General features: G+C 34.8%; 3 protein-coding genes, 2 long non-coding RNA genes and 1 pseudogene across 6 annotated transcripts; 3 read left to right on the top strand and 3 right to left on the bottom strand.

Annotated features, from left to right (window-relative positions):
* Nucleotides 1-697: 697 nt before the first annotated feature.
* Nucleotides 698-1,384, top strand: LOC110228414. The gene is made up of 2 exons (XR_002331965.1): nucleotides 698-830; nucleotides 951-1,384. It is a non-coding gene; the product is annotated as an uncharacterized LOC110228414 (long non-coding RNA).
* LOC9313394 (serine/threonine-protein kinase Nek5) lies at nucleotides 1,285-6,612 on the bottom strand. 2 transcript variants are annotated; one of them, XM_021025836.1, is made up of 14 exons: nucleotides 6,064-6,612; nucleotides 5,920-5,986; nucleotides 5,787-5,852; nucleotides 5,652-5,698; nucleotides 5,487-5,532; nucleotides 5,327-5,407; nucleotides 5,196-5,238; nucleotides 5,061-5,110; nucleotides 4,628-4,709; nucleotides 4,499-4,548; nucleotides 4,207-4,280; nucleotides 3,804-3,855; nucleotides 3,062-3,706; nucleotides 1,285-2,977 (listed from the first exon to the last, which is right to left on the bottom strand). In XM_021025836.1, the coding sequence occupies exons 1-14, from the start codon at nucleotides 6,159-6,161 to the stop codon at nucleotides 1,508-1,510; spliced, it is 2,871 nt and encodes a 956-aa protein (XP_020881495.1). In that variant the 5' UTR covers nucleotides 6,162-6,612; the 3' UTR covers nucleotides 1,285-1,507. The 2 variants fall into 2 exon arrangements, with proteins under 2 accessions (XP_020881495.1, XP_020881496.1); XM_021025837.1 differs by lacking the exons at nucleotides 5,196-5,238; nucleotides 5,327-5,407; nucleotides 5,487-5,532; nucleotides 6,064-6,612 and having other exon boundaries at nucleotides 5,920-5,952.
* Nucleotides 6,613-8,350: 1,738 nt separating this feature from the next.
* LOC110228457 lies at nucleotides 8,351-9,120 on the bottom strand. Its single transcript, XR_002332020.1, has 2 exons — nucleotides 8,841-9,120; nucleotides 8,351-8,587 (listed from the first exon to the last, which is right to left on the bottom strand). It is a non-coding gene; the product is annotated as an uncharacterized LOC110228457 (long non-coding RNA).
* A 4,111-nt stretch (nucleotides 9,121-13,231) lies between these two features.
* On the top strand, nucleotides 13,232-15,081 carry LOC9311715 (apoptosis-inducing factor homolog A). Its single transcript, XM_021026116.1, has 4 exons — nucleotides 13,232-13,570; nucleotides 13,734-13,990; nucleotides 14,092-14,543; nucleotides 14,632-15,081. The coding sequence occupies exons 1-4, from the start codon at nucleotides 13,449-13,451 to the stop codon at nucleotides 14,902-14,904; spliced, it is 1,104 nt and encodes a 367-aa protein (XP_020881775.1). The 5' UTR covers nucleotides 13,232-13,448; the 3' UTR covers nucleotides 14,905-15,081.
* Nucleotides 15,082-19,410: 4,329 nt separating this feature from the next.
* LOC110228504 lies at nucleotides 19,411-21,184 on the top strand (annotated as a pseudogene).
* Nucleotides 21,185-21,312: 128 nt separating this feature from the next.
* LOC110228031 (putative F-box protein At2g02030) lies at nucleotides 21,313-22,702 on the bottom strand. The gene is made up of 2 exons (XM_021024083.1): nucleotides 22,129-22,702; nucleotides 21,313-22,045 (listed from the first exon to the last, which is right to left on the bottom strand). The coding sequence occupies exons 1-2, from the start codon at nucleotides 22,571-22,573 to the stop codon at nucleotides 21,366-21,368; spliced, it is 1,125 nt and encodes a 374-aa protein (XP_020879742.1). The 5' UTR covers nucleotides 22,574-22,702; the 3' UTR covers nucleotides 21,313-21,365.
* Between the last annotated feature and the right edge of the window lie 1,208 nt (nucleotides 22,703-23,910).

Genomic DNA, 23,910 nt, shown 5'->3' with positions numbered 1-23,910 from the left:
GAAATATATATCAAATGTATATTTATGTATTTGTTGATCACGTCAATTTAGTTAGGAATGTTCTATGCTGTCAAAACAAAAACTAAAAGTTAGGAAAGTTCTACTTGGGTTAACTACATACTTATTGGAAAAGAAATATATTTTTAAGTACTAATTCATGGTGGTTAAATGGTTTTAGAGATTCATTCTAAAATTTACTGGATTAGAGTTTTTGAATTCTTCCACTACTACAGTACTACTACAGAATAGGGAGGAACTAATTCGCGGGTGAGAAAAAAACTACTTTGTGCATAGTGTTTTTTTTGCGCAACCAAAATATAAAAAATCTCACTAAGTCATCGTTAATTATATAGTAAATACTAAATAACTATGGAAAAATTCATCCATGACAAAATTTAGCGACGAATTTATGTTTTTTTTTCATTAGCAGCGATCAATTAGTAAAAAACAAAATTGGTCTTTTGCTAATTGTTTTTTTTTTCTATTTGTAGTGATATATTTATCAAACAAGATTTATAGATTGGTATTTCGAATCAAAAATCCAAACGATTATCTTTTTAGGAAAAGAAAAAGATTTAACTTCAATATTTCACAATGAAAAGGAAAATTTTAATTGAGTCAAACCAATCTAATTAGGTACAGTTTTTTATGGATCACCCTGCAAAAGATATGCCACTAACTAGAGACTTCTATATATAGTTTTAGTTTTTACATGTAAGGTTTTCTATCATTAAGCCACAAAAGGTTTAAAGAGAACAATAAAAAAATGTCGTCATCCAAATTTGCTATCTTTTGTATCATCCTCTTTTCCCTTTCTAGTCTTTATGAATGTATGTATTATCCACACACACTTAAGGTTTTGTTCATCATTTATCATAGAGTAACATTATAATCACATGACCATATTCTTTATAGTCTTTTAAAATGGTTTATTCTTTATATATATACAGGTACAAACGTGGAAGGTTTTGAGGCAAGTAAGATAAACTTACCAAAGTGCCTGCCAGGCCGTTGTGAGGGCAGAAAAAAATGTTTTTGTTGCCGATATGTTAGACCTAGATTCTGCGCACCTGTCTGTCCCTAAGCTTAATCCATTGCCTTTTTCAAAGATTTAAGAAATTTGAGAAGCACTCGTAGACATATTGTATGTGTGCTCTTCTTTTTCGATTTATCTAGTACGAATAATATTAATACGATGACAAAAAAAAAAAAAAAGAATAATATTAATACCAAAATATTATTGTCCATCCGTTTTCTTTTTATCTGTTTTAAAAAGGAAACATGAAGACGAAAAAGTAAACCAATAATCCCAAAGTCTCTATATACAATAATGTAGACACATCTGTACTTTCAAAATTTCGAAATAAAGGTTTTTTTTTTTGCTTTTGAGTGATTTCTTGTGATTTTTTTAATGAAAGAATTGTTATTTTATGACAATATAAACGTTTTAGAGAAAAAAAATGTAACACTAGAGTTTGGTTGAAAATGCTTGTATGATAATTTACCTTCATGAACAATTCCTTGAGCTGCCACTGCTATTATTATTATTGATGTCTTCGATCATCATTCCTTTCAAACTCTTTGCCAACCAAATAGCGGTTTCTCTAGGCGAAACTTTGTTCTTCCCAAACGGCTGCAACACGATGGCTAGCTCTTCGAGCCTGCTCTGTTCCAGCAAATCCGCAGATAGTTCCAATAGACCTTCAAGCGCCTCTGCTCTCTGTCTGAACGACTTGATGTCCAACGTCTCTTTCACAGGTGGAGTCGGAGTTGTTTCCTCTTCAGGCACGAATGAGTTAGATCTGGTCTCAGCTGGTGAAGAATCAGAGCAGGAGTTAAAGCTCTTTATTTCTGAGTAATTGGTGATGGGGTCTTGTTCTTCAGGACGGGTCTCGGTTCTTGAGTCAGGCTCTGAGATGATCGATCTCGTGGTGGGTGATTCAGAGGGAGTGGCTACTTTTCTCACTTCCATTTCATCTCTCACAACGTTTATGAGTTTCCCCATGTCGACGTTCTGGACACCGACTTCAACACTTTCCATGACCGGCTGGTCGCTCCCTACTCGGAAACTGCTGTGACGGATAACATGTATGACATCATCAACCACAGGATGAAGATGGGAAGGGTTGTTGTTCTTCTCAAGAGCTGAGTTCTGAGACACTACGCTTGTTTTGTTATCCGAGTGGGAATTCACTTGGTGGGATGGTTCAACATGCAAAGGCAATGGTGCGGGTCCGGGAACAGAGGAGACGAATTCTTTGACTGTGAATTTGTCATCACCATGTTGTCGTTGTGATGCGTTAGGCTCGTAGCTCTGTAATGTGGTAGGGCTATCATCTTTGGCCACAATGGGAGAGCTTCCTTGCTCTCCTTCCGGCTGATGATGGGCAATGGTGTTTTGAACACCGGAAACAGAGTCGGGAATTTCAGTCAGCCGCATACTGGTGCTGTGTTCTTCTCTGCGGATCATCATCTCTGAGGAGATATCTGGAAATGTATACGAGTATTCACTGTGACAGGATCTTCTGTGGTCATCAGGAGTTGTATGTGCTGACATGTCGATATATGGGGTGGAAGCATCATCACAGAGCTCAAATGCCTGCATGGACAACGACGACGAGATAGAGTTACTGCTTTCACTCTGCATTCCTTTGGAAGATCCAACAGAGGTTCTCTTTGGCTCCAGCATCGTAGTCACAGGAGAAGCATGGACATGAGATTGATGAGAATTAGTTTCAGACTCTGATGGCATAGATGGATGCAGCTTCGCGGTTTCCTTGGCTGCCATATTTGGAATATCTGCTCCTAATTGTCTCGACTGGTGCGCTATCAAAGACGTTCTTCGTGGCAAAGTAGGAGGTGTTCTTTGCCTACGCTTAACTGACATTGCCTCTTCAGCCTCATGTTTAGCAGCAGGAGAAGGTGAAATTCTGTCGTTTCTAGGCTTAAGTTTTGGAGAAGAGTCAATCACTGGCATCTGCAAACATGAATTTGTCATATGAAATCCTTAGAATATCTACAAAAGTTAGGAATTGGAGAGAGAGAGGGACAGAGAGAGTACGTGATGCTTCGGTGGAAATGATCCTGGAGTTCTTGCGGAATCAGAGGCCAGCTTTGATGTTGGAATAGGCGTACTTGCGTTAGTCTTGGAGCTATGAGCAATGTCACCGAGTTTGGGAATCTTCGATGGAGTTTCAATATTATTCTTCTGTGTCGGAACACTAGAAGGTCTAGTTCGATTAGATCTCATGGGTGAACCATTTTCTCGAGCTTTCTCTTCTTTCAAAACCATCATGATGTTTCTGATAGTTTTTGGGTGCCTTGGTTGAATAACGTCTGGTCGCTGGTCACTGTGTACGGGTTTTAAAATCCCATGGCTATCTGGTTTTGTTGCTGAAACACTCTGGAGATTACCATTTTCAGCTGATTGTTGCACATGGTCGAGGATGTCTTCATCATCGATAAAACCTGAATCGGTCTCAGCGACTTTATTACCATTACTTGGAACCACATATCGGATATTTTTGTCACTCACGTAGAAGTTATCTTTTTCACTTGAACTATTGCTGTTCTGACTTTCAGCCATACTCCTCCGACCCTCGCGAGAATTGAGAGGCTTTTCTGGAGTTATAGATGCTGCAGACAGGGCTGGACGGTACTGCTCTACATATGGCTGCAAATAAGGATGCTTCAAAATCTCGGAGGCCTGAACAGAAAATGAAGAAAAATTTATGATTAGTTAATTTCACTCTGGAGGGTGAATGCCCTTAAGCAGACAGTTTCTGGTCCTACAAAAACCATACGTTTGGCCGATACTCGGGGTTCTTCCTTAACATTCCCTTGATGAGTGCTTTTCTGAATATAATAACAAAAAAACAAAAAAAAACAGGCGAGACAAGTTATTTAACCAGGCCTTCAACACATTATACTTGATGAAATAATCGTATCAATTACAGATGCATTTATCATCCTTTTCGCTGATTCCAAAATGTTCTGTTTTATCCAACATGACTTTGATTGAGAGTAATTTTTCCTAAAGAATCTTTTTGTATTGCTGGCATTTTATAAGTACAAATCGGCATACAGATTAAAAAAAAAAAAAAAACAAGCTCATAGCCTAGGATTGGTATTTTGGATAAGGCGAAATGTCAAATCAAGAATTATAGAAGAGCAGATTAGGCTTCGGATTAGAAAAGAGAATCTTACAAAGATGGTGAATAGCACGGAGGCAACGGACCAATTGAGGAGCGATTAACCTTGCTTATAAGCCCTGCCATATCCTGAAACCATATATAACATAAAAGCAAATGCCATAAGGTACTTTGAAAAGATCAAATGCAAGGGAACCAAGATTGCTCCATCCATAAAAACTTCAGTGATACACACAAGTCTATATATAGCTCTTAACATTTTCTCCTCTTCTAGAAACATAGCCTTCTCTTAAATAAGGTTACAAACGGGAAACATGTAGACTATCTAAGTGAAATAAATAACTTACAAAAGCTTTGAAAGCAGGCCGATACGCAGCCATCTCATATATACAACAGCCTGTTCAACAGCATACAGGCTTAGTTTCAGTGGCAATAACAAAAATCTTAAGCGTTACAAAGGACAGAGTTACAGATACCTAGGGACCAGATATCTGACTTAAAACCATAAGGGATATCAGCAAGCAGTTCCGGGCACATGTAGTTTGGAGTTCCAACAACCTACATATAAAATTTCATGAGTCATAAACACCAATGTCTATCACACTAAGTATCAGGTCAGAAACTTGAGAGCAATCCTAAGAATAATCATTATGAAAGGTTATGTTCCATCTCGTAACTAAATGGCAAAGAGTAATATATTATCTCTTTCCAATGTAGAATTCCTAATATTCATTTGTTGAAAATGAGGCAATAGATATCTTCATGCATCAAATTTTGTTTGCATAACCCATGTCAAATGTGGTCAATTGCTTATGTGCTTATAAAGCCGCAACCAACCACTACCAGGACTAATTCGTTCTTCTACAACATCTTTTACATGCACAAATTGCAGAGACATTTACAACATACCGAGGAAGTTAGGTCATCCGCCTTCAATGTTTTGGCAAGCCCAAAGTCCCCTGTATACAACACAAGGTGAAACATACTATTTAAAAATCCGCTTACATTGTCAAATTGGGTGGATCATAAATAAAAAAAACTTACCAAGGCGGACGTCTTGATCTTTTGTAAGAAAAATATTGGAACACTGGAAGAACACAATCCACAAATACGTCCATATTAAAATTAAGCATAACACAGCGATTTTAGACAACTAGCATTGCCATAGTTTTTACCTTTAGATCACGATGTAGAACATAGTTAGAATGCAGATACTCAACAGCTAATAATAATTGAGTAAACCACTTGCAAAGTTTCTGCACAAAAGAAGAAAAAACATCAACCACTAAATCCTGTTTATTAAGAGAAACTTTCAGGTGAAAAATAACTCAGTACCTCCTCAGGAAAATAAACACCATTTGACTTTTTCATCAACTCAGCCCTGTAACCAAACACCATCACAGCACCAAAAGATTTATAACACATTCTTTGACTTCTGTGAACTAAACAACAAAAAAGGACAACTTAACTACAAAATCTTCAGAGAAAAATTAAACTCACATGTCTCCTCCTTCACAGTATCCAGTGACAATACAAACATAGCAACCCTGCATTTTCAAATCTAGCTACTATCAAAATCCTTATAACAAAAATCTACTTTAAATCCATAAAAATCAAAAGTCATGTAAAACTTACTTTCTCAACCCAAGCTTCTTTAAACTCCACAATATAAGGATGTTGAACTCTCGCAATCAAAGACATCTAGAGAATTTCACCAATGTTAGTCAAAATCGTTTCGAAATCTCGAAAAACAAGTAATTCAAATCACCTCTTGATGAGCAGATCTCCGGCAACGTTCCGTTTGCCTAGCTAATCTGATCTTCTTCAAAACATACCTAAAAAGACAAAAATCAAACCTAAAGATCTTCAAAGAAAGAGTTTAAAATCAGATACAATGAAGAAACCAATTTACTTCTTTCTCTCAGCCTTATGATGAACTAAAATAGCAGCACCAAACGCTCCTCTCCCGATCTGTTCCATAAGCTCATACTGATCCATTCGAGACTCCATCGCTTTACCAAACTTGAACTTCCTCCTCCAAGTTGCGATTTAAGAGAAACTTGCTTCTCTTCAACGTAATCTTAATTTCCCTAACCTACACGCTTCGTTTTCCTTCGATTCCTAGAGATTCGAAACCGCTCGATGGTTTAGCATTGAACTCGAAACGCCGCGAAATCAAAATCAGATCCAGACATTTTTGGATTTGAGACTGATAACGAAAAACAGAAAACCTTCCATGCGAAGAAGATTGTGTACAAAGAAGATATTCAAAGGTCTCTCAATTTCTGGATTCGTCGTCTCGTCTTCTTCTTCTTCTTCTTCTTCTTCTGTGTTTAGTTCACTTGTTGCAGAGTACGACGAATCTAGACGGGAAAAAAAAAATGTGATTCAGAGTAAATATTTCGGTTTTCTTTTTTTTTTTTTGGTTTGACAGAGATTAGGAGAGTAGTTTTAAGTCAATTTAAGTTATTTTTGTCAATAGGTGGGTAGTTAAAGAAATTAATCAACGTGTTTTCTTACTAATTAGATTTATTTATTACAACAATAATAGATTACTAGATCAAGTTTTTATAGATTTTCCATATAAATTTGGTAAGATAATCTTTCGTATAAACAAAAAATTATTTCTAAAATGCAATTTGTTTTTTTTTTTTGTCTTAAAATTAACTAAACTTATTTATTACACCAATAATAGCTAACCAGATAGAGTTTAAAGAGTTTCCATATAAATTTGATTATAATTCATTTTCATGTAAACATAAAAATGACCCTTTTTCCAAAATTAAACATAGAACTAATGAGATCTTTTAAAATGAATCTGTTGTAACCAAATTTCTGAAATTTTTAATAAAAAACCAATAAATGAGATTCTCAAAAACAAATGTTTGTGATATTTTTTTTTAAATCATTCAAGACGTAATTGGGGATATTTTATAAAATGTAGTTATTTAACTAATAACAGTTTTTCAGTTGTGAAAATTTTAATACACTTAAATTGAGTGTATTAAAATTTAAATTAAATATAATATTACGACAGATTTTGTTAAAAACCAGAAAATGCAAGAAAATGTTGAGGATTATTTGTTTTATTTGCATATTGTTTTCTTTATTTATCAATGGTCATAAGACAGATATAGTGAAATAAATACAATAATGGGACTGAGTGCCGACAAATCCAGCTGTTTTAATGGAAACGATACCTGCTTATCTCCTTGTCCCTCTATACCACTGTTACTAATAATAACAATAATGATTTGATATTATTTTATTCTAATAATGACGTGGCCGATCCCTCAACGTGAATAAATCCTTTAAAAGTCTAAATTAATTTAATTATAATAAATAAAAGCTTCAAATCAGTTTTTTCTTTTTCTTTTTAGATTCTTCTCAAAATGTGATAGAACATTGTAGATATGTCAATGGTGATTGAAACCTAAAATTAAAGGATGTGTTTGGGTTTTAAAGTCAAAAATCAAAATCATATAAATAGGATATGTTTTTAGATTCTGCTCGAAATGTGATTGATAGATATGTCAATGGTGATTGAAACCTAAAATTAAAGGATGTGTTTGGGTTTTAAAGTCAAAAATCAAAATCATATAAATAGGATATGTTTTTAGATTCTGCTCGAAATGTGATTGATAGATATGTCAATGGTGATTGAAACCTAAATTTTAGGATATGTTTTTTGGGTCAAGATATATGGGTTTTAAGGTCAAGTCCATATAGGCTTTATAGCTTATGCTGTCTTATGCATATTGATTCATGTGTGTTGTAGACTTGTAGGTTTTTAGCCTTATAGGTCAACTCATACATTTATCATTTTTAAAATCTCAAATATTATTAATTTAGTATTGAAAGTTCTGTTATTTTAATGTAAAATTAATTAATCAACAAAAAATACCATAAATTACTAAAAAAAGAATAATTTAAAATATACCATTAAAAGTTTTGGATACAGAAAATAAAAAAGAAAAAACCTAAACGTTAGAGTAAAAGGATACTAAATCATTCATGGCCACTTCCTAAACTTAGAGACACTTCTTAAACATACATCTTGTGGTTTTAAAATTTTCAAGCTTTTGGTGTTAATTAATGTTGGGAAACAAAAGAGAGCTAGCAAGTCATTGCCATGCCACAGCTACGAACTATAAATCAAGAACAGAGAATCTTATGGCCATGCTCTATGAGCACTTCCGATGGTTGGATCCAAAAATTGGGATCCAAACAAGATTTATAATTTAAATAATGGAAAATAAAAAATTTAGCCACTTTGAGTGTTATTTATCTTGAGACAGTCCAATGGTCAAGTCCAAAAAGTGAAGATCTAAAAAATTTAAATTTTCAAAAAATGTTAAAAGTTGTTTGTGTTACAAGTTACAAGTGAAATGTTTAACCAACATTTGGTCTTTTACTCTTCATCCACTAAAACATATCTGAAAAGGAAACAAAAACACATGCATAACATTAATACCAGAAATGCAAATAATAGCAGCATGACATAAATAGATAGCTCTCTTCCACCTCCTCATCATCAAACCTAAGCAACTAAATCGAAAATGTATACTTAAGATCAAGTCTCAGATCAAAATAGACTAGTAATCGAGTGAACAATTTCAAGCACATAACCACATCTGCTATCTTTATTAGCAAATATTCCAAGAGATATGAAATCATTATACCACTTACTTTAGAGTGAATTAATTCCTGAAAAATTTGAGTTTACCGTTGAATCCACGAACGGCGGCAACAACAATCTCCTTCCATTAACCCCAATTTAACTTAGAACACAGAATCCTAAAACCGCCGATTTGCTTCTTCAAACTCGCCAGTTGTGACCAGCGTCGGTGGAGATGAAGGTCACACCGGATCGAGGAGTCCGAGCTCTATCCTCGTCCTCCGTTTGCTTCCGATTTCGTCGGACAAATCGCCAGATCGGGGAAAAAAAAAATGAGAGAATTTTTTTTTGAGAGAAATCACGAAAAATAAAAGACTGTGTAATAAATTCCCTCTTAGACAAATACATCCACAAGTAATATTGCGACACGTACGGATCCATACACAAGTCTAAAAAATCCAATTTTGGATTCAAGTCCATTGTTTTTGGGATTTTTGATTTATTTTTTAGATCCAAATAACTTGGACCTCATACTTGGACATGCCGATAATGTTGCTCTTAGGTGTTGTATTTACAACTTGATAAATTAGTAGTTGTATATTTTGTTTATTAATCCAGTTTAGACTTTGATTACAGTTTATCTAAATAGACTCTGAAATAGATCCTTGTGATCAAATCCAACTTGAGAAAATCTATCTCCCAAAATCTGAAATTATGGATAAATTAATCTGGCATAATAACTCCAATGGTGAATACACGGTCCGCTCCGGTTACTAGTTGCTCACCCATGATCCATCCGACATGCAATATAAACCTCCAATTCCTCCCGGTTCGACTGACTTGAAGAACAAGATTTGGAAACTTCAGATAATTCCAAAAATAAAACATATGCTCTAGAGAACAGTTTCACGGGCTCTACCTACATGCTCACGATTGATAACAAGAGGAATGCAGATTGATTCAAACTGCCATCGATGTCGTAACGAGTAAGAAACAATAAACTACGTACTATTCAGTTGCCCTAATGCAAAGATGGTCTGGCACTTATCATCTGCACCCATCTTACAGGCTCATCAATTTTCTAATGATGTGGAAGATAACATCAATTACATCATTGATTTATATCAGAATCCAACCCTAACAATTAATCAAAAGCTTATCCCGATTTGGCTTCTTTGGCGAATTTGGAAAGCAAGAAATAAATTGGTTTTCAAAACATTTTCTGAAAGCCCCTCAAGATCGTTCTAAAAGTTCAAGCAGAGGACCAAGAGTGTGTCAATAACTTAGGTGGTACACAACCTATGAGCAGCAATTCAAACAACCAGATTTCTATGGTGCCTACTTGGACAAGACCTCATCCTTGATCCTTCGATGGTAAAATGCAACTTTGATGCAGGCTTTAATGTAAGCTCTTCACAAGGTACTAGTGGTTGGATTATTAGAGACTACCAAGGCAATCAAATAACTTGGGGAGCATCAAAACTCCCGAATGCGTCAACTCCCTTAGAGGTTGAAACGAAAGCGTTATTGATGGCAATGCAACAAACATGGATCAGAGGTTTTAAGCAGGTACATTTTGAAGGTGATTGCGAGACTCTTATCAACACGATCAATGGGTTATCGAAACATAGTGAATTAGCAAATCTTCTCCTGGACATTGATTATTGGTCTTCAAAATTTTCCTCTGTCATATTTACTTTCACCAGACGAGCGGGGAATTCTGTAGCCTATAACTTAGCAAGTTTCATTTTTTCCCAAGGGAATTTCTATTCTAACTCTGTCTACAAGCCGATGTGGCTTAAACGTTTGTTTTGTTAAGAATCCATTGTTTGAATAAAGTAAAGTTTGCCGGAAAAAAAATATCTAAAATTGAATCAACTAGATTTTGTACTGTGTGTTGCGCGGGATTTTGATTTAAAATCTCTTTTATTAATATACAATTTTCAGCATAAAATATCATTAAAATTTAAAGATAAATATTTGAGAATAAATATAATAAGTAATATACAACATATATATTATCGACGATAATGTTTCTTTGACAAAGAAATAGTTTGATATATAACGTGGTAACAAAGATCACTTAAAAAATTCCCGAGAAGAATAAACGGCATCGAGGACCATCTAATGATCATTTATCTTATCTCTAAAAGAGTTTCTTTCTTATTCATATTTCATGAAGACATTTCTTTAAAAGTTTTGACTTTAATTATCGATTGTTCGAAAATAACATCATTCCATATAAAATACGAATACACCGAGTTCCATGAACATTATTTAGTGTAAAGTACATCTATAATACCATCAAAACAAGTTTTACCGAACTTTTTTACCCATCAAAGCAAGTGCAGCGAGCTATAAGATAATTCTCGATTAAGTCATCAATGTGTCTATCTTATCTCACTTTCAATGATTACATGGCCAAACTGTATTTTTCTGAAAACCTATTATTTTCACACAATGATGAGATCTCAAATATTTTACCTTAGTCATGTGCATTATGTTTCTAAGTTTTAGAAATTTATTTTTACACACTTTTAACTACCAATTATTTTTTCATCTTCTATGATAAACTCGTTGACATATACTTTCTTTCCACCTTCTATTAACTCACATATAATATATATTGGACTGTGAATTGATTTTCAAGACATATCATAACTATTTTCTCCTTAATTCCTATCTTTCAATATGCAATTTTTGGGTTAAAAGTATTTGATTCAATTGATGAAATATCAAACTTGTTTTTCTTTTTGATCATGTTATAAAGTTGTAGTTTCACTTGAGAGTATGCTACACGGAGCCGTTCCTAGAGATATCGGGGCCGCATGCGATGTTTAAGAAAATATTCAATTCATATAAACTCATTTTTTAGAAAACCTTCATCATCCTAAAGTTTAAACAAAAAAAAAAACTAAAAATTAGAGTAAAAACAAAATTATTAATTAGTTCTAAAACATATATAGTATTTTCATTTTTTTTCTACAGAATCATTAACCATTGTTAAAAAATTGTTTTAAAAAAGCATAATAGATTTTGCAGCTGTGTATGTTATTGTTATCCTAAATTTATATCCCAATGTTTGTTGACATTTAACTTTTAATTTATCTCAAAAATAATCATTAACTGTATTTTAACCATCATATTTCTCTACTCATGAATGGTCCTAGAAGTAGTAGTGCTTATGCCCCTTTGAACTATTTTACTAAAAAATGGCCGTAGGTGAATGCTTCATTTTCTATGTCGTAGGCACGGGCCTGATGCTACACAAATTACATATCACCTTTTTTTTACGGCTTACATATCATTTTTTTATATTTTGCAGTAGAACTCATGAATAATGTGATCATTGATTATTTATTTTTTAAAAAGTTGATGATAATGTTTTAAAAAATTTGAGATTTTTTTTTATAATTTTGTAAGATAAAGTATGACACAATATCTTCCTCTTAAATTATAAATTTAAGTTGAATTTCATAATTTTTTACTTTTTGTAAATAAAAATTTAATAATAAATAAAAATACCTGGTATATTATTCTTAAAAACTAAGGTTTTACTTTAAATTTTATTTTCTTGTTTAAAATTTTACATATAGAATTATAGAAATTCAGTTTTATTCTATCATACATTTAAGTTTACTTCCATTCTAATATTCATTAGCACATTTAAAAATTTGAAGTTGAATTATTTTTAATTTTTATCTATTAATAGTTGAATCATATTATTACTACTAATAAAATTTTATAGTATTCTTTTTATTATTTTAATATCTCATATATTTTACATAATTCGTTTATTTATTTATTTTTTTTTTTTGAATTATTTTTAATTTTTATCTGTTAATAGTTGAATCATATTATTACTACTAGTAAAATTTTATAGTATTCTTTTTATTATTTTAACATCTCATATATTTTACATAATTCGTTTATTTATTTATTTTATTTTTTTGTTAATTATAAGTAACAAAAATATGCACTAAATGAATGTCTTAATTTATTTCAAAGTAAAATAAATAGGATTGCTTATGTGGATGATGATGTGGATAGACTAAATGGAGAGAAGACTCTCCCATTATATATATATATATATATATATTTTCTTTTATTTCAAATCTCGATTTGGTTTATTGGGTTACTAGGTACGTGTACGGTTTAAATGAGAAATGTATGAATTAGTCGAATGTTTTGTTAAATGTGTGTTGGTTTTGTTAGATTTCTTTTATAGGATTATCCCCAAAAAAAAAAACTCAAATCGAATCAATTTTTTCCTTTCTTTCTCGTTTCGATTTGGTTTATTCGGTACGAATACGGGTAAACCGGGAACTTTATCCAATAATGGGTAGCAAACAATTACTATTGGGCCAAAGATGTTCCCTCTTAAATTTAGTCCACTATTGGGCCAATTTCCCAAGTTTAAAGGCCCAACATTTTTTGAAACGAGAAAAAAAAAATTGGCTTACCGGAGTAATGACGTAAGATCAGGGACCACGGCAGGATCCTTCTGCCGTCGGCGACGTCGCTCCTGACGTCACCTCAACACGTTAACCACACAATTAAGTTTTAATTCCTCTCTCTCCGTAAACTTAAACCGGTTTTTGTATATATATGAGATTAACAATGGTAAGAAACTGAAATTGGAGAAGATTTGAGAAGCTTTGGATTTGAATCGCGAAGACATGGAAAAAACCGAATCTAAATCAGGAAAGGGGCGGAGAGTGGTGGTTATCGGCGGCGGAATCGCCGGCTCTTTAGCCTCCAAATTTCTTCAATTCGATTCCGATCTCACCCTCATTGATCCGTAAGCTTTTGGTTCATTAATTCTTAATCACCATTTTTGTGCGTTGACTTCAAAAATGTTGAAGAAATTGTGTTTTATTTGTCTTAAATCTTGATTAATTTCGATTAGGACATGACTTAATATGATCAGTAGATGTGTCTTAATCTTGATTAATCTCAATTAGGAAGGAGTATTTTGAGATCATTTGGGCAAGTTTAAGGTCAATGGTGGAACCATCTTTTGCTGAAAGATCGGTGATAAACCACAAGAAGTATTTACAAAATGGTCGTGTTGTGACTTCTCCAGCGGTTAACATCACAGACACCGATGTTGTGACCGCGGATGGGCTTGTCTTTGGGTATGATTATCTTGTCATTGCTACGGGTCACAATGATGTGCTTCCTAAAACTAGGCAAGAGAAGTTATCTCAATACCAAGCTGGTAAATGAATATGATCTTACTTCGATTACACGCGTTTTCTTGTTACTATTTCTTGAATTGTTTGGTATATGTTTTCTTACATCTGAAGTATTTGGTTGCAGAATATGAGAAGATCAAGTCATCTGAATCGATTCTGATTGTTGGTGGAGGACCTTCGGGTGTGGAGCTTGCTGCGGAAATAGCTGTTGATTTCCCAGAGAAGAAGGTTACTATAGTACACAATGGACCGAGATTGCTGGAATTTGTTGGTCAAAAAGCTGCAGACAAGGCATTTGACTGGATGAAATCCAAGAGAGTTGAAGTGATATTGAACCAAAGGGTGGATTTAAGTTCAGCTTCGGACGGGAATAAAACATACCGAACATCAGGTGGAGAGACGATACACGCAGATTGCCACTTCCTCTGCACTGGAAAACCTTTGTCTTCAGAATGGCTAAAAGGAACTGTTCTGAAAGATAACTTGGATGGCAAAGGAAGGCTTATGGTCGATGAGTACTTGAGAGTTAAGGGTCGCAAGAATGTATTCGCAATTGGTGATATTACTGATGTCCTGGTAAGTGCGTGATTTAGTAGTATCAGAATGTTTTCTTCTTTCTTTAGTTACTATAATTATCAGCTGAAATATATGATTCCTATGACAGGAGATGAAACAAGGCTACATTGCTGAGAAACACGCCTCTGTAGCCACAAAGAACATAAAGTTGTTGATGTCTGGTGGGAACGAGAAGAAGATGTCGACTTACAAGCCTGGTCCGGACATTGCCATAATATCTTTAGGAAGAAAGGACTCGGTTGCTCAGTTCCCATTCATGACAGTCTCGGGTTGCATACCTGGTTTGATCAAATCTAAGGATCTGTTTGTGGGGAAGACGAGGAAGGCAAGAGGGCTGGATCCTAATATTGTGGAGCCTTGAAAGATTGTGTTTAGCAGTTCTCAGTTTCTGCATGATGAGATTCTTGTTGACGCTTTGGTCTTCGTTGTAATATACTGAATTGTTAGTATTATAAATCTTATAATTTTGTTGTGTATCTTAATTTGGCCACACTAGTAAAAAATTATCTGGTACAATTCAGATTGATTACTTTGTATCTATACCCAAAGTATGGTAAAATACCTTCAGATACTCAAAATATCCATTTGGTTCCATTCTCGGGTAATCATTTGACCAAATCAATCAAAACTGCATCAAACCAAAAATAAGTCAAAAGTACCAAATATTTTTGTTCTTTTTTTCCAGAAATATGTAATGTTATATACAATTGTCATTGTAATGTACTTATATCTATATATTTCTATATGAATATGAATCTATATATTTCTATACGAATATGAATCTATATTTTTCTAGAAAGTACTATGTAATATGTATTTTAGTTATGTTTTCAATAGGTGTGTGGTATTTATTATTGGTGGGGATAAGCTGGCCGACACTAAGCAAAGAACTGCTCTGGAACCGGGTCTCTGCAAGGAAGAGACGCTACACTCCCAAACTACAAGAAAATGAAAATGAGGGTTAAATAAACATTTCGATTATCAAATATTACAATTGATGGAAATAAAATATTTCTATTTTGCTTACCCGTACGGAAGCGTATCTGGTGCGGGTGAACCGGCAAACCTGATGGCGCCTCCCAACAAGCATGGCGTGCAGAAACATGACTGTGTGTCGCACGTCATCTGCCGAGTACTCCCAAGGAAAAACCTGTTAGTAAATTAATTAAAACATAATGAAAAACTATGTTAAAGTAACATTCAAAAAAAAAAAAGATGTTAAAGTTACGAGAGACGTCATACCCTAGTAGGAAGTACATCTGGATGCAGCACGAACTCCGCCAAAAACACACATGATGTCGCTAGGAGAGACGGATCAAACACAGAGCACTCTCGGTCGAGTAGTGACAACTCTGTGATGTAAGAGCAAAGGAACCTGAACTGTAAGAAAGAAAAAAAAAATAGGGTTAGTCTTTGTCTTAGGTGAAACAAAACAGAGCTAAAAACAAGAGTAAAACAATCACTAAAGCATCGTTATCATTTCCACTAAAAAGTAAAAGATAAAACACGCCCTCAATGATCAACAAAACCCATATCAAGACAGCAAAATCATAAAGACCAAGCCAACAAGAGAGACAAACAAAACACAAATTGCCATGAAATGTAACGATGATGAGAGAGTAGAGTCAGTGAATGACCTTGACACACAAGGCAAAAGAGGTAAGAGATATGTAGACTGAAAACAGTGAGAAACGGAGAGTACTTAAACCGATAATCACTTTCCCATGATTCAAAGCAATAGAGGTAAGAGATGTGTAGAAAACTCACAGTAGCATCATGCGGTTCGGTCAAGCTCAGATAAAGATCTACAAATGTTTTCGTTGTCGGAGCAGTTAGCCTGTAGTTAAAACTGCTAAGAATTTGCATCTCCATGTCTAGATCCCGAATAGGAAATGTCATCCTCGTTGATTTGTCAATACCGTACTCGTACTTCCTTTAAAATGCAAAATAAAGAAAGAAAAAAAAACAGAGAAGAGAAAAAAGTTTAGAACGTTAGAAAAGTTATAAGAAATCATCAAATAGTCTCAAATCAACACACTAACACTGCTATGAAAAGTGCCATAGTAATGGCGGTTTGAGGATCTACAGCAGCCTGTCCTTGGTCCAGTGGAAGTGTTGCGAAATATTGGTCAAAAACTAGAACCGCCAAATGGATCGCATTAGGATACATGCTAGCCTTTTCGGAAGCTAACATGGTGTCTACTGTGATGGCTCTCGTGTTTTCATCGACGGCCATGATAGGATTAGTGGTAAGTTGCTTAGTAAGAAGCATGGCAGTGTAGTCCCCGGGCTATAAAAGTAATGGTACATAAATCGTTAGTTTCATTGCCCGAAATGTGAAAAATATCAAAAGATGAATATTCTGAAACCATACAAGACACTAACCTCGTAGCAGCCAAAAACCATATCAGCAACACCAAGGGCTTGTTCCTCTATTGGAATCTGTTGCAGTTGCTGCTCCGGGACTTGTTCATCCGGAGAAAGCTGCTCACAAAATTCAGGTGAGGCTTTAAAAGGAGATCTAGCAACAATCTTGAATAAGATACAAAGAATCCATTATCATCAGTGAAATATAAGCGAATCAATTCCATGAAAATTAACTCATCAAACACTCCAGATATATATATATGTAAACTAATGCTTGAAACCGCAGAGACTTGCCTCCTCGTAGCAGGCAAAGTCCATATTATCAACACCAAGGGCTTGTTCCTCCTGAAAGACATGGCCAAAATCCATCTTAGCAACACCAAGGGCTTGTTCCTCCTGATAGACATGGTCCTGGATACAGAATATTAGCATTGAAAGCATTAACGTGTACTTGCCTCCTCTTGTGGAATCTGTTCCAGTTGCTGCTCGGGGACTTGTTCCTCCTGAAAGACATGGTCCTCCTGAAGTGGAAATGTAAATGGCGTGAGAAAGTGGATACAGAACATTAGCATTGAAGGCATTAACGTGTACTTGCCTCCTCCTGTGGAATCAGTTCCAGTTGCTGATCGGGGACTTGTTCCTCTTGTAGAATCTGTTCCAGTGGCTGCTCGGGGACTTGTTCCTCCGGAGTCTCAGTGACCTGATGCAAAATACCATCGGAGAATCCAAGTCTACGTTACCATCGGAGCAAGATAAGCGAATCATTTCCACGAAACCTCATCACAAATTACCAGATATATATGTAATTACGCATGAAATTAACGGAGATCTCGGAAAATCTAAGTAATATTTAGAAATCTAAGCAACTAGATCATCAAAACATCAAATTAACGGAGATCTCGGGAAATGTATATAGCAAATCGCGACCGAAGAATGTGTATCAGCTCCATTAGTGATTCCGAAAAATTCTTCAAAACCTAAATCCCTAATCTCATCCGAGTTGATCACGAACAGAGATTACACGGCTAATCAATCGGAGCGAAATTAATCACAAACTAACCTCCGATGATGAACTCATGGTACTCTGCTTTTTTCTTGCCGGCGAACACATTTTTCTCAGAAATTCAGAGAGAGAGAGAGTGAATAAAAATGGCAGATGAAGTGAGAATGATCGGAACAAGGAACAAGGAAGAAGGAAGAAGGAGATCTTATAGTGGGCGGGAAGAGTATCTCTGCGTTCAGTTTTGCCCAATACCGAAAAAACCCCCGTAACTCTCCAAATATTACAGCTTTGCCACTACCATTTTCCCGCATCTTTTTTGAAATGATATTCGCATTTTTTAGTAAAAAAATAATAATTCACTCTCCCTCTCACTTCCTCTCTTCTTTTTATTAGATACACTAACCAAAAACATTGGACCAATAAGAATGATGGAAAATCGAGGATTTTATTCAACAAAATTGATCCTTGTGTTTCAATCTTACAATCCAGTTCGTTATTGATATATATATACCAGTAATAAACATGAATTTAGTTTGATAATTGGTTAATTTATTTTTTGGCTCCTATTTAGAAACTTGAAAGCAAATAGAAACAAAAATCCGCAAGAAATGTAGATGAAATGAAAGGTTGAAAACTGGTTCATCACCGAGGAGCGACTAAAGACTAGTGCACAGCCGCATAGCTCTTCTCTTGCTGTGTAGGAGTTCAATTCCACTTCCCTTTCATTGAGTAACATAAATGGGCAGGAAAAGATACACCGGTTAACCTTTTTACGAGTGGTAAGCAAAAGATATAAAAAAATGCACTTTGCCTTATAACAATAGGTGAACGTGCGAAAGCAAGACGCATAAGCCGAAATTGCCAAAACTCCTAGCACTAGAAACATTTCACTCGAGCCCGAGACTGAGCCGTCAACAGCAAAGTCAAAGTCCTCGATCAAATATATACTTCTCTCTAGTCATATAAAAGCAACTCGTTGAACGATTCCATTAGTTATCACAAAAAAAAAAGAGACGAACTATATATAAATCTAGCAAACCAATTATGCAAACAGTACTAGTTCACTCTACCAAACTACTCAAAAACTAAACCAAACACCATTAGTCTCACTCTTACTAACTCCTCTAGTGCACAATGCTAAAAGCAAACATAGCAAAAACGCTTTGCAACACTAATACCTCATCTACAATTTTGATAAAGATGAGAGAAGAGCATTTAATCAAATATTAGTTGCTCGGAAATCGGATTAGATATATAAACCTTAACCGGGTTTATGTTAGTTCCGACTCGCAAACCAAAAAAAACCGTTTTCTTATTGGATCTTTCTTTTAGTACAATGACCATTATACCCCACAACGGACCAATTCATCCATCTTCCTCTTCCCGTTTTATCCGACGGGTTTGAATTTCTGAAATTCACAAATCTCCCCAAATTGGGAAAATCAAAAACCCTAGAAATCGCGGCGAATTTCAAGGCCAATGACCAGAACCAGCTGATCATCAAGCCCCAACACGAATCCAGACCGAATCGAATCACCAACAAGCTCGAGATCAGTGACGCAGACGACAAACGGATCGCACCAATTCGTGATCCAAGGATACAGTTTAGCTAAAGGAATCGGAGTAGGGAAACACATAGCAAGTGATCAATGGACTATCTTCGTCTACCCAGATGGTAAAAATCCAGAAGATAACTCTTCTTACGTCTCTGTGTTCATCGTTTTGGCTAGTGAAGGTACTGAAGTTAGAGCGCTTTTTGAGCTTGCTCTTGTTGATCAAAGTGGTACACTTGATGGTGGTCTTTACACGCTTAAATATAGAGAAAGTATGTGGTATGGGTTGATTTTCTGCTCTTAATTCTCGTTAATCGTATGTAAATCACCATGGAAATTGGTTTATGTTGATGGGTTATCCATAAATTTTCAGTAGAAACTTAAACTTAGTCTCATTTCGTTATGTTGTGCTTGTTCGATGACTTGTCTTCATTTAATTTTCCCTGTGTTTTAAGCATGGATTGTTTGATAGCTGTTTTTCCATTTTTGCTGTACTCTGTCATTTCAGCTGTGTACGATACTATTTTAATCTACAATTTCTTGTTAATCAAGAAGACATTTAACACTTGGGTTACTCGGGTTACTCGGGTTACAGGTTACAGGGTTAAATGTAGGTTACTTGGGTTACTCGGGTTACAGGTTACTTGGGTTACTCGGGTTACAAGGCTGAATGAGGGTGCTGTTGGTCTTTGTGCACAACCCATCTCAGACCTAGATTATGTTCTCTATATAAACGTGTGTGCCTCCTCATTGTGTAATACACATCTTTAATCAATACATTTCTATCTTTTCTCTCCATCCTTAATCATGATCCATTCAACATTTCCTACTTGAAATCTTAAATATTTACATTTCTAAGGTGTGTATAAGCTGTCTGAACTGTCTTGGTGTTGTTAAGGTGCTTAATTGGAAATTTCCTTTTTTGCTGCTACCTCAGAGCCCTCTAATTCTTGTTTCTTTTCTTTGGATTTTGAATAGGGGATACAAGCATTTCTTCGGACGCTCCTTGTCTGAGACATTGGATACTTTGGAAGGCTCGGATGTCAAATTTGACATTGCTGGTGAGAAGTTTCAAGCTCATTAATTGGTTTTGGCTGCACGATCTTTGTTTTTCAGATCAAAGTTTTACAATATGCCAGAAGCAAACAACAATGATCAGCTATTTGGAACCTAAGGTCTTCAAGGTACAAATTTCGAGTTTGTAGCTTCTCTAAATAATTTTCTCGTCTGATTATTTTTGTCGGTATTTTATCCCTGGCAATGTTTCACCTTATACAGGGGCCTTGTTACACTTCTTGTATAAAGAAGACTCTCTCTCGGGAACCATTAACGGCTCATTCATTTGATTGTCACTGGTCTTCCCGCTGCCAACTGAAGAAACATATCATCTTCGTCATTAAGATCTCTTTTCCACAAACCATTACATTCAAATGATATCTCTATCGAAGATGGATTTCGAATCATCATTCCGGTTATCCAGGTTCACAAAATTTCCTTTAGAGAAAATGGTCCTAATTAGAAGGAAGGAAAATACTCTCAGGCGATTAATATTTCATCATTGTTAGACATAGAACCAAAAGCGCGGTGTTCTCTCCTTTTCTTTCATCAAATGTAAAGTTCCTCTGGATATCACGAGTCATTTGGATCACATTTGTCACCTCTTTATATTCTTAATCCGCCCCTATCATCTATATATTCTTCATCAAGATTCGTTGGTTCATCTCCATCCAACTCAGGGGTAGCATCTGATTTATTCAGCGAAGAAGCACTAATACTTTAACATACCAAAGTACTAATACTTTAGAAACCATTTGTTTGTTTGTTTGTTAATCAACCTTCCCATGCATTCTCAAATTTCGAATGTCTGTAGTTAATCAATAAGTAAAAGTTACAAAATTGTTATTGATAAGGAGAGACTAGAGTCTCAAAATAAGACATTAAGAATTGAAAAGAAAAAGATGTGCGATATAAAATACAGTTTTTGGAACCGTAGAGGACCCAGATGGTACGTTTAAAATTTGAAAGGATGACATAATTGTTGATCGTTGCCATTGGGATGATTCTCCACTCTTTGAATTCTGGAGGAAAACAAGACAAATCTATGGAATACATCATCTCCCATGTTCTCTTGCGTACGTCTAGACCCCAGATCTTGAAAAAACGATCGTTATCATCAACAAGTCTCTTAAAGATGCATATACGATTGTCAAGAACACACATGCTTAATTCACGGCAGAATCTACACCCGATATCCGGAGTAATTGAAATGCTTTCAAATGTCTCTGTGTGAAGATCAAAAGCTAATAACTTGAGATCCTTTTCAAAGTAACTTTGCTGTTCCATGTTGTGGGTGAAACAATACATTACTCCATCCAAGTGTATTTGAGGATGGTCATAGTGAACTCGACATTTAGGCGGATCTACGTTCCTCCAAGTGTTGGTGTCAAGAGCAAAAACCATGCACCTAGTAGATTTATTCATACGTCTGTTATCAAACTCGAAAAACCACAATAGCTTATACCTTGGACTCACACTATTCTCTCTTCCGATCCCTAGCAAAGTAAATACCCTATGCCCACCTGTAACAATAAACAAACCAATGCTAGTTTATAAACAAAAGCTTAAAATTATAAGTAAAACATAATTAGTCATCAGTACGTACCGTCACAGACAATAGAGGTGGGTTTAGGGAGTCTGCGGCGGCTAGTGGTGGCAGGATTCACAAGGTTAAATATACGAGTATGTGTGTATAGACAAATCAAACCATCGCAAGGCTTAGAGATTTTGTAACCATCAAACCGGTTAAATGCCCTAATAGGTAGATATGGAGAAACAGGTACGATCCCACTGGAAGAAATCAACATATTTTCTAGAGCAAGACCATTGTATCTTTTTTCTTCTGATAATAAGATTATTCTCACTTGCCTTAATTGTAGAGATTTCTGATACTGATTGTGTTTCTCTATGAAAAACTTTGACTCTATCGTTCCTCTCCATTCTCTCGATACAGCTTTGAATCTCACCAGCGATTTCACCGGAAGCTTCGTCAAAATTTCGTCTACAATCTCTTGTGGAATGTTTCCACGTCTTCTTTTCTCTCCCTTCATCCCTCCACCCTAATCAAGGACCTCTCTGATTTTTCATTTACAAACTGAATTAGGGTTACTTTTTATTGGGATTAAATCACTCAAGCAGGCTAGGCTTATGGGTAGGGCTACGAGTGCTCAAGCACTGGGTCCCACAAGCTTTTTTTTTTTTTTATAATGTTTTAAAGACCTTAAATTTTAGAAATTTTCTAAATAAAATCCTAAATTTTTATAATATTTTTAAATGGGCACAAGGTCCAAAAAAGTTTTGTGCCGGCCCTGCACGAAAAACAACTTAAACCTTAGAGCAACATTATCAATGGTCTCTTACGACAACTCTTAAGTTAAGAGATATGTCTTATAACTAAAAAAAGTCTCTTAAGAGCATGATTATAGGTAGTCTCTTAGAAATACTTCTTAGCAATATTTAAGTAATTTATTTGTAATAGTTATTGTTAAGAGATAGTATTTTTGAGTTAAGATTTTTGTGTGATTAATGGTAGGCTCTTAACATGTGGTTCTTAGAAGAAAAAATATTAATATAAAAATAAAATTTATAATTATTGAAAATTTAATAATTATTGCAAATTAAAAAAATTAAAACATACATGAGATACAATTTATAACATAAATAACATAAAGCACATATGTTTTAAACTTAATTTCTGGAATATTTTGTCCATATATACTCGACCAAATCATTCTTCAATTGTTGATGCATTCTTCATACGGCTAGTTTGCTAAGGATATTTTCAGATATTTCGGTTATTTTTAAGTATTTTTGGATATTTTTCGGTTATGTTCGAGTATTTTTACTATTTTTATATATTTTCAAGTAGTTTTGATTATTTAGTCTATAAATAACTAATTATTTTGAAATGTATTTCGGGTATTTTCGGTTATTCGAAATATATCGGTTCGGTACCGATTTCGGTTCGGTTTATTTATCCATGCCTAATTTAACTCATCAACCACTCATACCCGGACATGTGGCCGTCTCTTAGCTTCAGTTTTGTCTCTTAGCTAAGAGACGTCTCTTAACTATAAGTTTGATTTTTGAATTAAATTAAATCAATTAATGCCTAAGATCTACCTAAGAATTTGCTAAGAGCTTACCTATAAAGATGCTCTAAAGTCTCTTAGTTAAGAGGCTTTTGTTAGTTATAAGACATATCTCTTAACTTAAGAGTTGTGCTAAAAGACCATCAATAAAAGCACCCTCATTCATAGTCTATTAAGTATAACTCTTAGGAATACTTTTAATATTAATTTTGAATTTTTTTGACTTAAGAGGTTGTTAATTGGTTTTAAATTTTAGTTGTCTCCATTGGTAGGTTCTTAATTAGTGGTTCTTAGAA

Source organism: Arabidopsis lyrata (assembly GCF_000004255.2).
Source record: "Arabidopsis lyrata subsp. lyrata unplaced genomic scaffold ARALYscaffold_5, whole genome shotgun sequence".
NCBI lineage: Eukaryota > Viridiplantae > Streptophyta > Magnoliopsida > Brassicales > Brassicaceae > Arabidopsis > Arabidopsis lyrata.
This window is presented reverse-complemented; position numbering and strand designations above follow the sequence as displayed.

Excerpts from the sequence above, each read along its gene's own strand:
- LOC9311715 (XM_021026116.1), top strand. The coding sequence starts at position 13,449 with ATGGAAAAAACCGAATCTAAATCAGGAAAGGGGCGGAGAGTGGTGGTT. Across the intron at positions 13,571-13,733 it reads GATCTCACCCTCATTGATCC|GAAGGAGTATTTTGAGATCA; the intron begins GTAAGCTTTTGG and ends AATCTCAATTAG. Across the intron at positions 13,991-14,091 it reads GTTATCTCAATACCAAGCTG|AATATGAGAAGATCAAGTCA; the intron begins GTAAATGAATAT and ends ATTTGGTTGCAG.
- LOC9313394 (XM_021025836.1), bottom strand. The coding sequence starts at position 6,161 with ATGGAGTCTCGAATGGATCAGTATGAGCTTATGGAACAGATCGGGAGA. Across the intron at positions 5,699-5,786 it reads AAGAAGCTTGGGTTGAGAAA|GGTTGCTATGTTTGTATTGT; the intron begins GTAAGTTTTACA and ends TTGAAAATGCAG. Across the intron at positions 5,533-5,651 it reads TACTGTGAAGGAGGAGACAT|GGCTGAGTTGATGAAAAAGT; the intron begins GTGAGTTTAATT and ends GTTTGGTTACAG.
- LOC110228031 (XM_021024083.1), bottom strand. The coding sequence starts at position 22,573 with ATGAAGGGAGAGAAAAGAAGACGTGGAAACATTCCACAAGAGATTGTA. Across the intron at positions 22,046-22,128 it reads CACCTCTATTGTCTGTGACG|GTGGGCATAGGGTATTTACT; the intron begins GTACGTACTGAT and ends TTATTGTTACAG.